The sequence below is a fragment of the Ochotona princeps genome, chromosome 13 (genome assembly GCF_030435755.1).
Source record: "Ochotona princeps isolate mOchPri1 chromosome 13, mOchPri1.hap1, whole genome shotgun sequence".
Taxonomy (NCBI): domain Eukaryota; kingdom Metazoa; phylum Chordata; class Mammalia; order Lagomorpha; family Ochotonidae; genus Ochotona; species Ochotona princeps.
This window is the reverse complement of record NC_080844.1, coordinates 40592421-40604586: the sequence shown is the minus strand read 5'-3', so window position 1 is coordinate 40604586 and position 12166 is coordinate 40592421. Positions and strand designations below refer to the sequence as shown.

Below are 12166 nucleotides of genomic sequence, written 5' to 3'. Positions count from 1 at the left end.
TGTTTTATATATAGATTTTTTTTTCATGTTTAGGAGTTCTTAGTCGAATAGATGGATGGGTTTAGAATTCTACAGAGATAGTCTTGTTTAGGGAATGTCCAGGGCCTGACCAATCATCTGTCATGGTTAGTTTTCCTGTGTTCTTTTTAGCGGTTGCTGTTTTCCACTTTACCTACAGGTAGGTGTCCTTAGGCCAGAAGCAGAAGCCAAACTCATACCTTTAATGTTTTCCAGGATAAGGTTGTACAAGGTGATTCAGTTTTAAATGAAGATCTAAATCAGCTAATCAAAAGACATTGCAATCAAGCTGCTATTCAGTCTTCCCTGGACTTCACCAAGCATTTGAAAACATCATTACAGCAGTACAAAGAATGAAGTGAACTTGGTTAGGCTGTGTGTGTGTGTGCGTATACATGTCAAGGTATGCTGTCTACTTAGGACCTTTCCTTTCTTCTTACAAGGAGAGTTTCCTAAGAATGGTTAGAGGACACATTACCCCTTCTGTGACATCCTGAAAACGTCATTTCATTGAGGATCTAAAGTCTTTCCTTGACAGCATTTGGAAATTTCATCATGCTGCCTTTTTAATATTTAATGTACATATTAAGTTATAGTATTCTTTAAAAAAACTTGGATTGAATCTTTTTGGAATACAATTTCTATATAGAATAGAAAAATCAAGATTATCAAAATTGTTTTTTAGCTATTTACTCTTTAAACAGATATATTTGTTACATAATCATAGCTGGAAAAGAGAAACATCCTAATGATATATTTTGAAGAAAAAATATACAGCTTGAAATTGGTTCCAGGTTTATTAAATAATGTACTTTGAGAAGCTGCCTAAGTTGGTCTTTTTTTTTAAAGATTTATTTTACTTTGATTGGAAAGGCAGATAGCAAGGAGAGACGGAGAGGTAGATCTTCAGTCCGATGATTCACTCCCCAAGTGACTGCAACAGCCGGAGCTGACCTGATCTGAAGCTAGGAGCCAGAAGGTTCTTCTGTTTCTGCCATGCAGGTGCAGGGTCCCAAGGCTTTGGGCTGTCCTTGACTGCTTTCTCAGGCCAAAAGCAGGGAGCTGAATGGGAATCGGGTTTGCCGGGATTAGAACCAGCGTCCAGATGGGATCCCAGCATGTGCAAGGCTAGGACTTTAGCTGCTAGGCTACAATGCTAGGCCCCTATGTTGGCTTTTGTAAAAAAAAGAATCAGTTATTCCTTGTAGCTGCTTTCAAAGATAGTTTTATTGTGATTCTAGTCTCTCTGAAGTTCTTCGCATCTTGTGACATGACCTGGAGAATAATGAAGAATTGCTGTTGCAGGGATAAAGTGTATACCTATTGTGGCTTCATTTTTTTTTTTTTTTCTTTTTACTGGTAAAATGCCTGTTTTAACACTCGGAGTAACTAGTGACATCTGTGTTGCATTGACTAGGTTGTAAGTTTTTTTCTGTTAGTATTTGAATCAAAATGTCTTTGCTTATTGTGAGAGTAGAAAAAGAAAAAAAAAAGCAAATAACAATATAGGGGCCAGTGCTGTGGTGTAGCAAGTTACACAGCCACCTGCAGTGTTGGCATCCTTTATGGGTGCCTGTATGAGTCCTGTCTGCTCCACTTCCCATCCAGCTCCCTGCTAGTGGCCTGGGAAAGCAGTCGAGGGATGGCCCAAAGCCTTGGGACTCTGCAACTGTGTGGGAGACCAGAGGAAGGTCCTGGCTCCTGGCTTTGGGTCGACTCGACTCTGGCTGTTGCAGCTACTTATGGAGTGAATCAGTGGACAGAAGATCTTTGTCTCTCCTCCTCTCTGTATATCTGCTTCTCCGATACAAATAAATAAATCTTATATTTTATATATACATATATATAATGAGATCAAACTTTTTGGGCTTTTTTCATTATGATAAAGGTGTGACTCAGCTTATAAATATTAGCTTGCAGAGAACTCATCTTTTAGATGGAAAAAAAAAAGCCTGTTACAAATTTGTGGATAACCAAGGGTCTGTTTCCATCAGAGCACAAATGATCAGACTACGTCATAGATCATTTATTTTCCAAACATATACAAATGCATTTACACTTTGGCAGCAGAAACTAGTTTAGGTGAAAAATCAGCTGTTTTTCTTACTGTGCTTTCAACTTTGTTATGTGTAATTATAGGGGAACCATAATTGTACATCCAGTATTTGAATGTCCTGTATGAAATATATTTTTGCATTAACTTTATATGACTCTAAATGAGTTTCTTTTTCAGAACTAAATGTAGTAGTCACTAGTATTCACGTACATACCTCATTCAGAGTACTTTAAAAAAGTCAACATCGCCTAAGTCAGTGTTTGGAATTGCTTCATAGTTCAGGTGTACGTCATCAAATAGAGATGGTTTCCGAGCACTGCTTGGTGACAGGCTGGACGCGGTGTGGTTTGACTCTAAGACTTTTCAGACATACTCATTTCAGATATTATAAGCAACTTTAGCTGGTGGCTAAGGATTTAACATGGGAAATTTATACTTAGATGTGGTGAATAATACATTATTGACAGTGCATCAAGAAAATGTGTTGATCCAAATCTGGATTCTGTATAAAGGCAATCTGTCTTTTAATAACTTTGGGATACCAGGCATTTTCTTTTCCTGAACTCAGAAAGGACCATCTGAAGAGCACTTGCCCTGCAGGATGCTTTTTAGTCTTGTCTAGCGTAGGACCACAGTAGGGAGGAAAGTCTGGGTCTTGTTTCATTGGCATGGAAGCACATCTGTAAGAGCTGTGCGTATAAGTTAATTCAGGTTTTTTTCAGACCAGAAAGCAATGCCCATGCATGTCTGGGTAGCTGTTAAAAAGGAAACTTCACATCTGTGAGGACATACTTTCATAGAGGAGCCTCCATGGAGAGCTACAGGTAACTTCTCCTTCTAAGGAAAAAAGCTTTTACCACAAGGAGGGTATTGTCTACCCGCTAGCGTTGTGATTTGCTGTAGTTTATCCCAGCCATTTGACCCGTCAAGGGCTTGATAAGGCATTTCTGGAATGTTTTTACAATGTTGCATTGTATATTTGTTACAGACTACATTTAAAAGGAAACAGTAGCCTTGTACAACATGTACAAACTAGTATTTAGAATTATGTTGACTGAGTGGTGTTCCAGTATGAGGGCTTTGTCCCACTGATCTTTAAGTGACATGAAAGCCATGTGGTACATTTTCAACATGGCATGTTTTGGGAATATGCAAGAAGCATGACGATTGTTTTACTCATTTCTATAATTGGTAAAAATTGTTAAAATTTAATAGCAATATAATGGTAACTTGGGATTTACATCAGAAAAACAAATTTCATTTAAGTTGTAATTTGTTTTGTACCAAGAATAAGAGTCCTTTATATTTGATAGTTTTGTACAGTAAAGTTAAAAAAAAAACTTACGTGAAATGGCAAGTGTTGCTTGGATCAGTAGCTCTTAATTAGAAATGTAGATGAGGCTGAGGCTCTTACATGAAAGTCTAGCCCAGTTCAGATGCTCAAAGCACACTTTCATTTTAGGAGAGTTGTCTTCAGACAGTGAAATTGAACGATAAATGCATCTAATCCATAGACTATCCAGGAAGTTATGTCTAATAAATATAAGTATAGTGTCACTACAAACCTTATAAAATAAATAAATTTACCAACTTAATCTATTTTACAAAACGGTTAGGTTCCTTATGACATCACATCTCAGTTGATATAAATTACACATCATTCTAAGTTCATTTTATGAAATCCAAAAAGGAAATTGAGTATATATATATAAACAGTAGCCTTAAAAAAAATTTATGTGTAAAAAAATTTCTAAAGAGTTCATTATTGTACACAGTTTAGGAACTGTATTGAATTACTTTTAATGACTCTTAAAGGACCTATTTACATTTGCAGTGCACAGAAACTTCCAATTCTCAGCCATAAAATGAATAGCTACACTAGCCTTTTTTGTTTTCTGACTTCTGACCCCTTGTTCATTCTTAGTTCTCAGGTTGGAAAAGTAAGGCCCTGGGGCCAAATTCAGCCCTCCCACCTGTTTTCATATGGCCTTTTCAGAACAGCTTGTACATTTTTACATGGTTGGATAAAACTGTAGCAGATACATAAAGTTCATACCAAATTCAATGTCAGTGTTCATCAGTGAAGTCTTACCAGACTCTCGCCGTGTTCATTTCATATATATTGTCTTTGGCTACATCAGTAGAGGTGCGGAGTCGGAACAGAGATCATGTCATCTCTGACTGTAAGGTATCCATCATCTGGCCCTTTACAGATACAGTTTGCTGACCCTTGTTCTAAATCAATTACTTCAAGCTTGGTGATGGTTTTCCAACTGCTTACATTTATATAATGGGAATTCCTTGGGCTTCCTTCCTTCGTTAGTAAGTTGATTGGTAGTTACCATCCTGTGCCATCTTGCTTGCCTTCAGCATGGACCTTATCTTCTGTGTGAAGACTTCAGAAATCATCAGTTTCCAGTTTTAAGGCCAACAAAATAAGGTAATTCTATTTTTTTCTACTGTGTTTGTTCTTCTTGCTGGGAGATCTTCGCCTGTAATATTATACACATAGACTAATTAATCTGTTGAGGCAGACTTTTATAGCATAGCTCTTTTTCAGAGTTGTTTAACCAGCACAAACCCAGTAAGTGGTGACTAGGATTTAAAATGTTACAACATTAGCTATTTCTGCCCTGGAACACTATATTCTGTAGGGGGAAAAAAAAATTATTATATTCAAATAAACTCTTCAACTTGAAGAGAAAGTGTAATCCTTTTAAATTGTGCATTCAGATAACAGATGAATGTTATCTGAATTGTGCATTTAGATAACAGAAATTCTTGTCATTTTAACTTTGGGTGTAATCAATATATGTTCATAGCATATAACATGAAATATGTCAAATGAGTGATGCCGCAGGAATCCCAGAGGGAATCATTTCAGTTACTGTACCTCTCCCCACTTTCAAGTGTTCATTACAGGTGCTGATGCTGTGGTATGGCAGGTGAAGTCGTCACCTGTGAGGCTGACATCCCATTTGGGTACTGTTTTTTTTTTTTAATTAGTCCTGGTGGTGCCACTTCAGTTCCTTTATGTGCCTGGATGAGCAACAAAAGATGGTCCAAATTTCTGAGTCCCTTCCACAGGACACTTCATTGGAGTCCTCAGCTCCCTCTCGGATGCTGCTTGGCCCAGCCCCGGCTGGTGTGACCATAGGAACTGAACCAACAGATGGAAAATCTGTTTTCCTTTGACCTTCTCTGTGTAACTCTGCCTTTTAAATAGATTAAAACAAAACTTCACTACAGCATTTATATTTTAATTCAGATTTTTAGTGGAGTTGTATTTTTTCTTTTTTAGTATTTGTGTGAAAGATGAGTGACAAGGGAGTGGGCAGAGAGAGATCTTCTATCCAGTGGTTCATTTTCTACATGTCTAAAAGGACTGGACTAGGCTGAAGATGGGTGCCTGGAACTCCATCTGGATTTCCCACAGGAATGTCGGGGACTCAAGTACTTGGACCACCATCTCCTGTGTTCCCTGGCACATTATTAGCAGGAAACTGGATTTGAAGTGGAGTAGCCAGGACTACCTTACCTACTCAGTGTCATCTTGTAGGACACAAAGGGCTCCTGATGTGTAGGGCAGAAGTGCACCTACATTTATGGACATTAGTATAGTGTACCCTATTCCTAGAAGAGTTGCAATGCAGATATGATAAAACTTAGCACCTAATAAATCACATCAGTGTAGGAGTATGGAAAGTAACATTCTGACTTGTCATTATGTCATGCTCAGTCACTTTCCTAACAGTTGGAGAGGCTCAACTTTAGTGTCGGCCTCAGGCTTACTTTGCTTTTGGATGAGGTTTGATTCAGCAGTACTGGGGCAAAAGAGATAGTCTAGAACTTTAATAATGGAGATATCAGATGTGTGTCAACAGAAAAAGGGTGCTGGACACCCTCAGAGCTCACTGTTCTGCTCACAATTTACACTACCTGATGTTATTGATGCAGAGTACTGCCAGTAAGAGATTTTTCCAGTAAGTCTACACAGAGAACCTCAACAACCTTGCATACTACACTTGAAGGAGCTTTTTAAGTACAATGAGGCACTATTCTAGGATTTGTTCCTGAAATACAGAAATACAGTCTTAATGGATAGTGGGTTGCCTTAGGGGATGTTACAAATCAAGTTTGATTCCATGAAGAGGTAATTTTGTAACTAAAAATATTTGAGAGAGAGTTCTCATCTACTGGCTCATACCCCCAATTGCCCTTAATGGCTGCGGCTTTGCCAGAACAAAGCTGGGAGCTTCAAACTCACTCCAGGTCTCACCCCAGGTTGATTACTTGAGCAATCACTGCTACCTCCCAGGGTCTGTATTAACAGGAAGCTGGGACTTGAACCCATCCGCACTGACATGGTATCCCAGCTGGTGTCTTGACTGTAAAGGTTTGTAATTGTCTTTGAGAAATTCCTGCTAAAGATGCATGTTGATGCTCTAATGTAATTCATAGTGCCTGCACTATGATTGTTCTCATGTATTTTAAATCTTAAAACTACAATGAATAGTTGCATATATGCTTTGATTTTCCCTTCATTGAGAAGTTAAATGATGGGTGAATGGCCTAATGGTTAAGATACTGTGTCCTTCGTCAGATTACTTGTTCGATGCCTAGGTCTGGCTGTTGACTCAAATGTCCTGCTAATGCTGACCCTGGGAGGCAGGGATGAGAATTCATCTAATTGGGTTGTTTGTCACTCACATGGAAGACCTGGGTTAAAGTCTAGGCTCCTGGCTTTGGCTCTCTGTGGTCATTTGGGGAGTGAGCCAATGAGAGCTCTTTGTTTATCCAACTGTCTCTGAAATAACATAAATACAAATCAAAGAAACAACATGCAAACAGAATGAAAGTTACTCAGAATGAAAGTTACAGGATGAAAGTTACCCAAGCAGTGGGCTGGTATCTGAAGCTGTAATTGTAATTCATTTAAGAAGGAGGCTGTTAAATTGCTGTGCTTTCTTTTTAGCCATGAGCTCCTGGATGCCAGCTCCTGTTTTTCTTTTTTTTTGCTTTTGTAAAGTGATGCGGAAGGAGATGTTTGATTTTTTTTTTTTTTTTTTTTTAAGATTTTATTATTGGAAAGCCGGATATACAGAGAGGAGGAGAGACAGAGAGGAAGATCTTCCGTCCGATGTTTCACTCCCCAAGTGAGCCGCAACGGGCTGGTACGCGCCAATCCGATGCCAGGAGCCAGGAACCTCTTCCGGGTCTCCCACACAGGTGCAGGGTACCAATGCATTGGGCCGTCCTCTCCTGCTTTCCCAGGCCACAAGCAGGGAGCTGGATGGGAAGTGGAGCTGCCGGGACTAGAACCGGCGCCCATATGGGATCCCGGGGCTTTGAAGGTGAGGACTTTAGCCGCTATGCCACGGTGCCGGGCACGAGATGTTTGATTTTAAAACAAAATAGAAGCAAGCATCTAACATGGAATGATCCATACAGTTTTGAAAGAACATTTGTGTGTTATCAGCACAGTTCTAGACTGCTGAATAAGGCTGAGAAGGCTGAATGGCACTTTGTCTTCTTGGGGTCTTTGGCTTAATCTATAAAATAAGGTCTAACATAACTTCAAATTACATATGAGGATACTTCAGAAAGTTTGTGGAAAAAATTTTAAAAGTACTTTTTATTTTGGTATAGAATTTTTGAAATCCATGCATAAATTTTTCAAAGTAATTTTAGATGAACTTTTTGAAGAAATCATGTGCATAGATTTCAAATATTTTGTCCTGAAAGTTGCAGTTTCATTTTCATGATCTTTTTGTAGCATGCTTGTATATTTTTAGAATTCTTTCCATATTAACTGCCTTCTGGAAAAGACAGAAGGTACCGTGTTAACCATGCCTTGCAGAGTAAGTTAAGGCACAACTGACAGTGTACCTGGGTGAAGCATGTCGCCCTTGGTCTCTGTCGGTAATCCGTTGTGTCCCCAGAGAACAAGCCACTCATGGGTTTCTCCTCCTTATTTTGGATGTTTTCTGAGGCCAAGAGCTGAGAAGACGATGTGAATCCTCGAGGCTGTTTAGTTGACTTGGTGAGCTTTTTGAGTTCACTGGCAAAAGAAATGCCTTTTCTTCTGTCTTCTCGGGATGCCTGTGGGAAAAAAGTCTTCCATTGGTTTGAGGTTAAACTCAGCATCTTCAATTACGTGACGCCGTTTCAGAATGAAACTGCTAAATAGGGCTTTGGAAAGAAGGACTGAGGGATGACTCTGCCACAAGGGAGCATAGAATTTTTTACCCCACAGTGGAGACAAAGCTAGCTCTCAAATCTGACTGTGATGTGGTTATGATGAAAGGGAAATAACTGTAAAATGTTACCTGTACTTGTTCCTTTAGCTTAAGGATGAATTTTCCTGCCCCTTTCCACTTGCTTTGGGCTTGAAACACACACTCCTGATCCAAAAGGACTCGCTGAGAGGCCTTTGGGGTAGAAGACTTCTTGGTGCTGGTGTCTTTCACTACCTCTTCCAGGAGCACATAGTCACTGGGGTTGGGGTTGCTCAGGATGCTGTAGGAGTATTTGGCTTTGCACAAGGTCTGAAAGAAAAGTTACAGTCAACTACATACAGACAGACACAGGCTCTGCAACGTTTCCATTAATTCTAAGTGAAATTAAGGGCTTTTCCAGAGCAGCTCATCCGACTCATTTTACATTTGTGGAATTAGAGCTGTAACATACTGTGCTCCATCACTTTAAGCATCTCAACAGGCTGTTACTTAGGCATTATCATCCCTATTTTCAAATGAAGAAACTTAAGCTTCTAGAAGGTAAGTAGAGTCCAGAGTATTCACAGCTAATAACATAGTAAAGATTTGAGCCTGATAAAAAAAAAGGATAAGGTTTCTGCCACTATAAAAATAAATCAATCTTAAAAAAAAAAAAAAAGATGGTCAGGGATTGACTGAGGTGTCTCAGGCTCACGACATGTACCATCTTAGTGTATGTTGACTGAATAGCTTTCAGCCATCAGACACACTTCCTCTTTCCCCCATTTTTCTAGAACTTCATTCATAAATTGAACTGTTGCTGTATGAATACCTGCTTGTTTCCAACAACTGATGCGGAAGCAAGGGCCAGGGTGAGCAAGGGAGAGGCTGTTACCTGCTGAATGACGTCCTGCGCAGTGCTCACGCGGGGTGCCTTGATGACTGTGCGTGGCTGCTCCGGGGAAACGTCGTGCACCTGGACAAAGAAGCTCTCCTCTGAGCTCAGGAGCACCTCTCTGTCATCCTGAACAGTGCATCTCTCTTCTGGGATCTTTGTTGAATGGGGAGAAAAGTGTGAATAAATGGTAAAATTCAGAGTAAAGAAAGGGTGTAAAAAACCTGAGCTATAACTTAGGATAAGAACTGTTCTCATGTTAGCATTTCATAAACTGTTTTGTAAAGGAGGGAGAAAGTACTGAATTTCTCCTGATGCTGACGGACCCATGAGGTCTGGCCCACAGTAAGCCTGTTCATTATCATTGGAATAGTTTATGTGATAACTTAGAACCCTTTATGCTTTCTTACTTCCTGGGTTTTGGTTTCCCCAGCTTCTGTCTCTGGTTAAAATTAGGGTGATCAGTGCAATGATATGTACTGCTCAATGACGTCCTGTGCACTGTTCACACGGGATGCCTTGTTGGAAAGTCCTAATCACCTGCAGTAAATTTGTAAGAAACAGTATACCATTTTGGTATTGTCAAAGACCAAATGAAATCACAGTGGTGTCCGTTTAAGAGAATTCTCATTTCTGTGTAGCTATCGAGCACAGAGGATATGCTGAAACAGGCTGAAAGAACCAAAATCCACAATGAAAGGGATGAGACTGGCTGGATATGAGCTACATCAAATAACACACACAGGAATATTTGTGTGTATCCTGAATGTGAATACATATGACTGCATACAGTAAAACCACAGAGTGATGTGAATGGAGGTGAACTGTCAGATGCGTTCCTGTTCTTTGTAACATTTTACAATGGAAGTGACGATCTCTAAAAGGTGGACTCCGAGGGCAGGAGTGCTGAGGAAGTAAACGGTAGGTAAGCCCATTCAGGAACAGGGACTTACCTCCAATCTCCAGAATTTCAGCGTTTTCTTCTCAGGCCAAACTGCTGAAGTGGTGTGAACTAATTAGAGAAAGCTAACAATCTTTCACTGTCCTGGAAGTTGCAACCAGCCAGCCATATAAGAACTGTTTTTGCTGTTATTAAAATTGAAATAAATAGCTGCCTCCAGGTGGCGCCAAGCTAACTAGCACCAGCCAGGACCCACATAGGGAGCTTGTCCCCTGGCTCCTCCGGCCTGAGCCCATCACTCCTGCAACCAGGGCGTAACAATTTACAAGCATCAATTGTTAGGAGTTACAAAAGGAGACTGTCCTCTTCTACCTTATACTGTTCATTTTCTCCTCACTTAAGAGTGTTCTCTTTGTTTGATGTCCATTCTTGGAGGTCTTGCTGCATAATAGAATGTGGCTGTATGATAGGTCATTGCATTGGTCATCCTAATTTAACCAGAGACAGAAGCTGGGGAAACCAAAACCCAGGAAACAAATAAAACAAAGGGTTCTAAGTTATCACATAAAATAGTCCAATGACAATAATGTACTAATCATTACTCTTAAGAGGTGAGCTTGTAGCCTTACTCAGAACTGTCTCACCTCTGGCTTTCCCAGCTATGTGAGAAGCCATGTTTGTGAACAGATAAAAATAGCAGACCCCATTTACGCTCTTTCACTGAACATTTTCTACATTTTAAAGATACTTATTTGAAAGGCAAAAACAGAGATCTTCCATCTGTTGGTTCACTTTAAGTAATAGCAACAACAAAAGCCTGCCAACAGCGTAGGCCTTGGCTCAGCTGAAACCTGGAGTCCTGACTTCTGGGTCTTCTGTGAGTTGCAAAGACCTAAGTGAGCCATTCTTGTGCCCCACAGGGTTGTGTATTAGCAGGAACCTGGAAGGAAGAGTAGAATTGGTCCTTGAACCCTGACAATCTGGAAGCAGGCATTCCAAGTGGTGGCTTAGTCACTGTACCAAATGTCCACCATTGTTTGTCTTTTTTACATGCATCTCCTGACAGTTTTAGGGGCAGGAAAGCAATTTCTGTTCCAGATTCCACAGATTAGGGGACCTATTCAGGATTATTTAATGTTTAAGGGTCCCAAATTGTCAATTTCTAATCCAGTAGCGGTTGGCAATGCCAGCATCGCATGTGTGTGCTGCTTTGAGTCTGGATGCTCCACTTTCAATCCAACTCCCTGCTAATGCACTAGAGAAGCAGTGGGAGACGGCTCAAGAGCTTGGACTCTGCCACCCACACGGGTCATCTGGATGAAACTCCTGGCCTTAGGCTGGCCTTACCCTGCCTTGTGCAGCCATATCGGGAGTGCATCAGAGGATAGAAGATGACCACTCTAGCTTTCAAATAAATATTTGTTAAAAGGGGGGGGTGTGGGGAGAAAGGAGAAGGGTAAGTACCTGCCAGTGTGCATAATAAATGATAAAAGGCAGATGGGAGAGATGAGATCACAATTTGGAGATTTAATGTGTGGCTAAACTGCTTGCGTATTTCACTAGTTCCACAGAATAAATGGGGAAACTTAGAGCTCCAAATCTATAAACATCTTTTCCCCTAAGGTTTATTTTTGTCTGAAAGGCAGAATTCAACAGAAAGAAGGCAAGACTTGAGGTATGGGGGAAGAGGATCTTCATCCACTGGTTCACTCCCCACATGTCTGGTCTGAAGCCAAGACCTTTCAAATCACTTATGTGGGTGTGGAGACCCAACCTACATATGCTAAACATGATCGCTGTCTTTTAAGATATACTTCAGTCATTTGAATAAAAACAAAAGAGCAAGGATTTAAAAAAATTTTTTTAAGCCCAGCACAGTAGCCTAGTGCCTAAAATCTTTGTCTTGCATGTGCCAGGATCCTATATGGGCAGCAGTTCTAATCCTGGCAGCCCTGGTTCCCATCCAGTTCCCTGCTTGTGGTCTGGGAAAGCAGTCAAGGACGGCCCAAAGTCTGGGATTCCTGCACCCGCATAGGAGACCCCGAAGAGGCTCCTGGCTCCTGGCTTTGGATTGGCTC

At 40.4% G+C, this 12166-nt stretch overlaps 2 protein-coding genes across 6 annotated transcripts in view; one reads left to right on the top strand and one right to left on the bottom strand.

Moving 5' to 3' along the window:
• The window catches only part of NOC3L (NOC3 like DNA replication regulator), a 48295-nt gene extending 47454 nt beyond the window's left edge, over positions 1 to 841 (top strand). The window contains exon 21 of one of the 2 annotated variants that reach the window (XM_058671019.1): positions 235 to 841. In XM_058671019.1, the coding sequence (XP_058527002.1) occupies positions 235 to 375 (141 nt within the window). In that variant the 3' untranslated portion in view covers positions 376 to 841. The remainder of the gene's footprint in view (positions 1 to 234) is intronic. The other variant, XM_058671018.1, reaches the window with a different exon arrangement.
• A 2635-nt stretch (positions 842 to 3476) lies between these two features.
• PLCE1 (phospholipase C epsilon 1) overlaps positions 3477 to 12166 on the bottom strand; it is a 284395-nt gene continuing 275705 nt past the window's right edge. For 3 of the 4 annotated variants that reach the window (XM_058671015.1, XM_058671017.1, XM_058671016.1), the window contains exons 30-33: positions 9188 to 9343; positions 8404 to 8622; positions 7964 to 8176; positions 4213 to 4566 (exon numbers count right to left, since the gene is read on the bottom strand). In XM_058671015.1, coding sequence (XP_058526998.1) covers positions 4531 to 4566; positions 7964 to 8176; positions 8404 to 8622; positions 9188 to 9343 — 624 coding nt within the window. In that variant the 3' untranslated portion in view covers positions 4213 to 4530. Of the gene's footprint in view, positions 3608 to 4212; positions 4567 to 7963; positions 8177 to 8403; positions 8623 to 9187; positions 9344 to 12166 lie in introns of those variants that run through there. The other variant, XR_009246452.1, reaches the window with a different exon arrangement.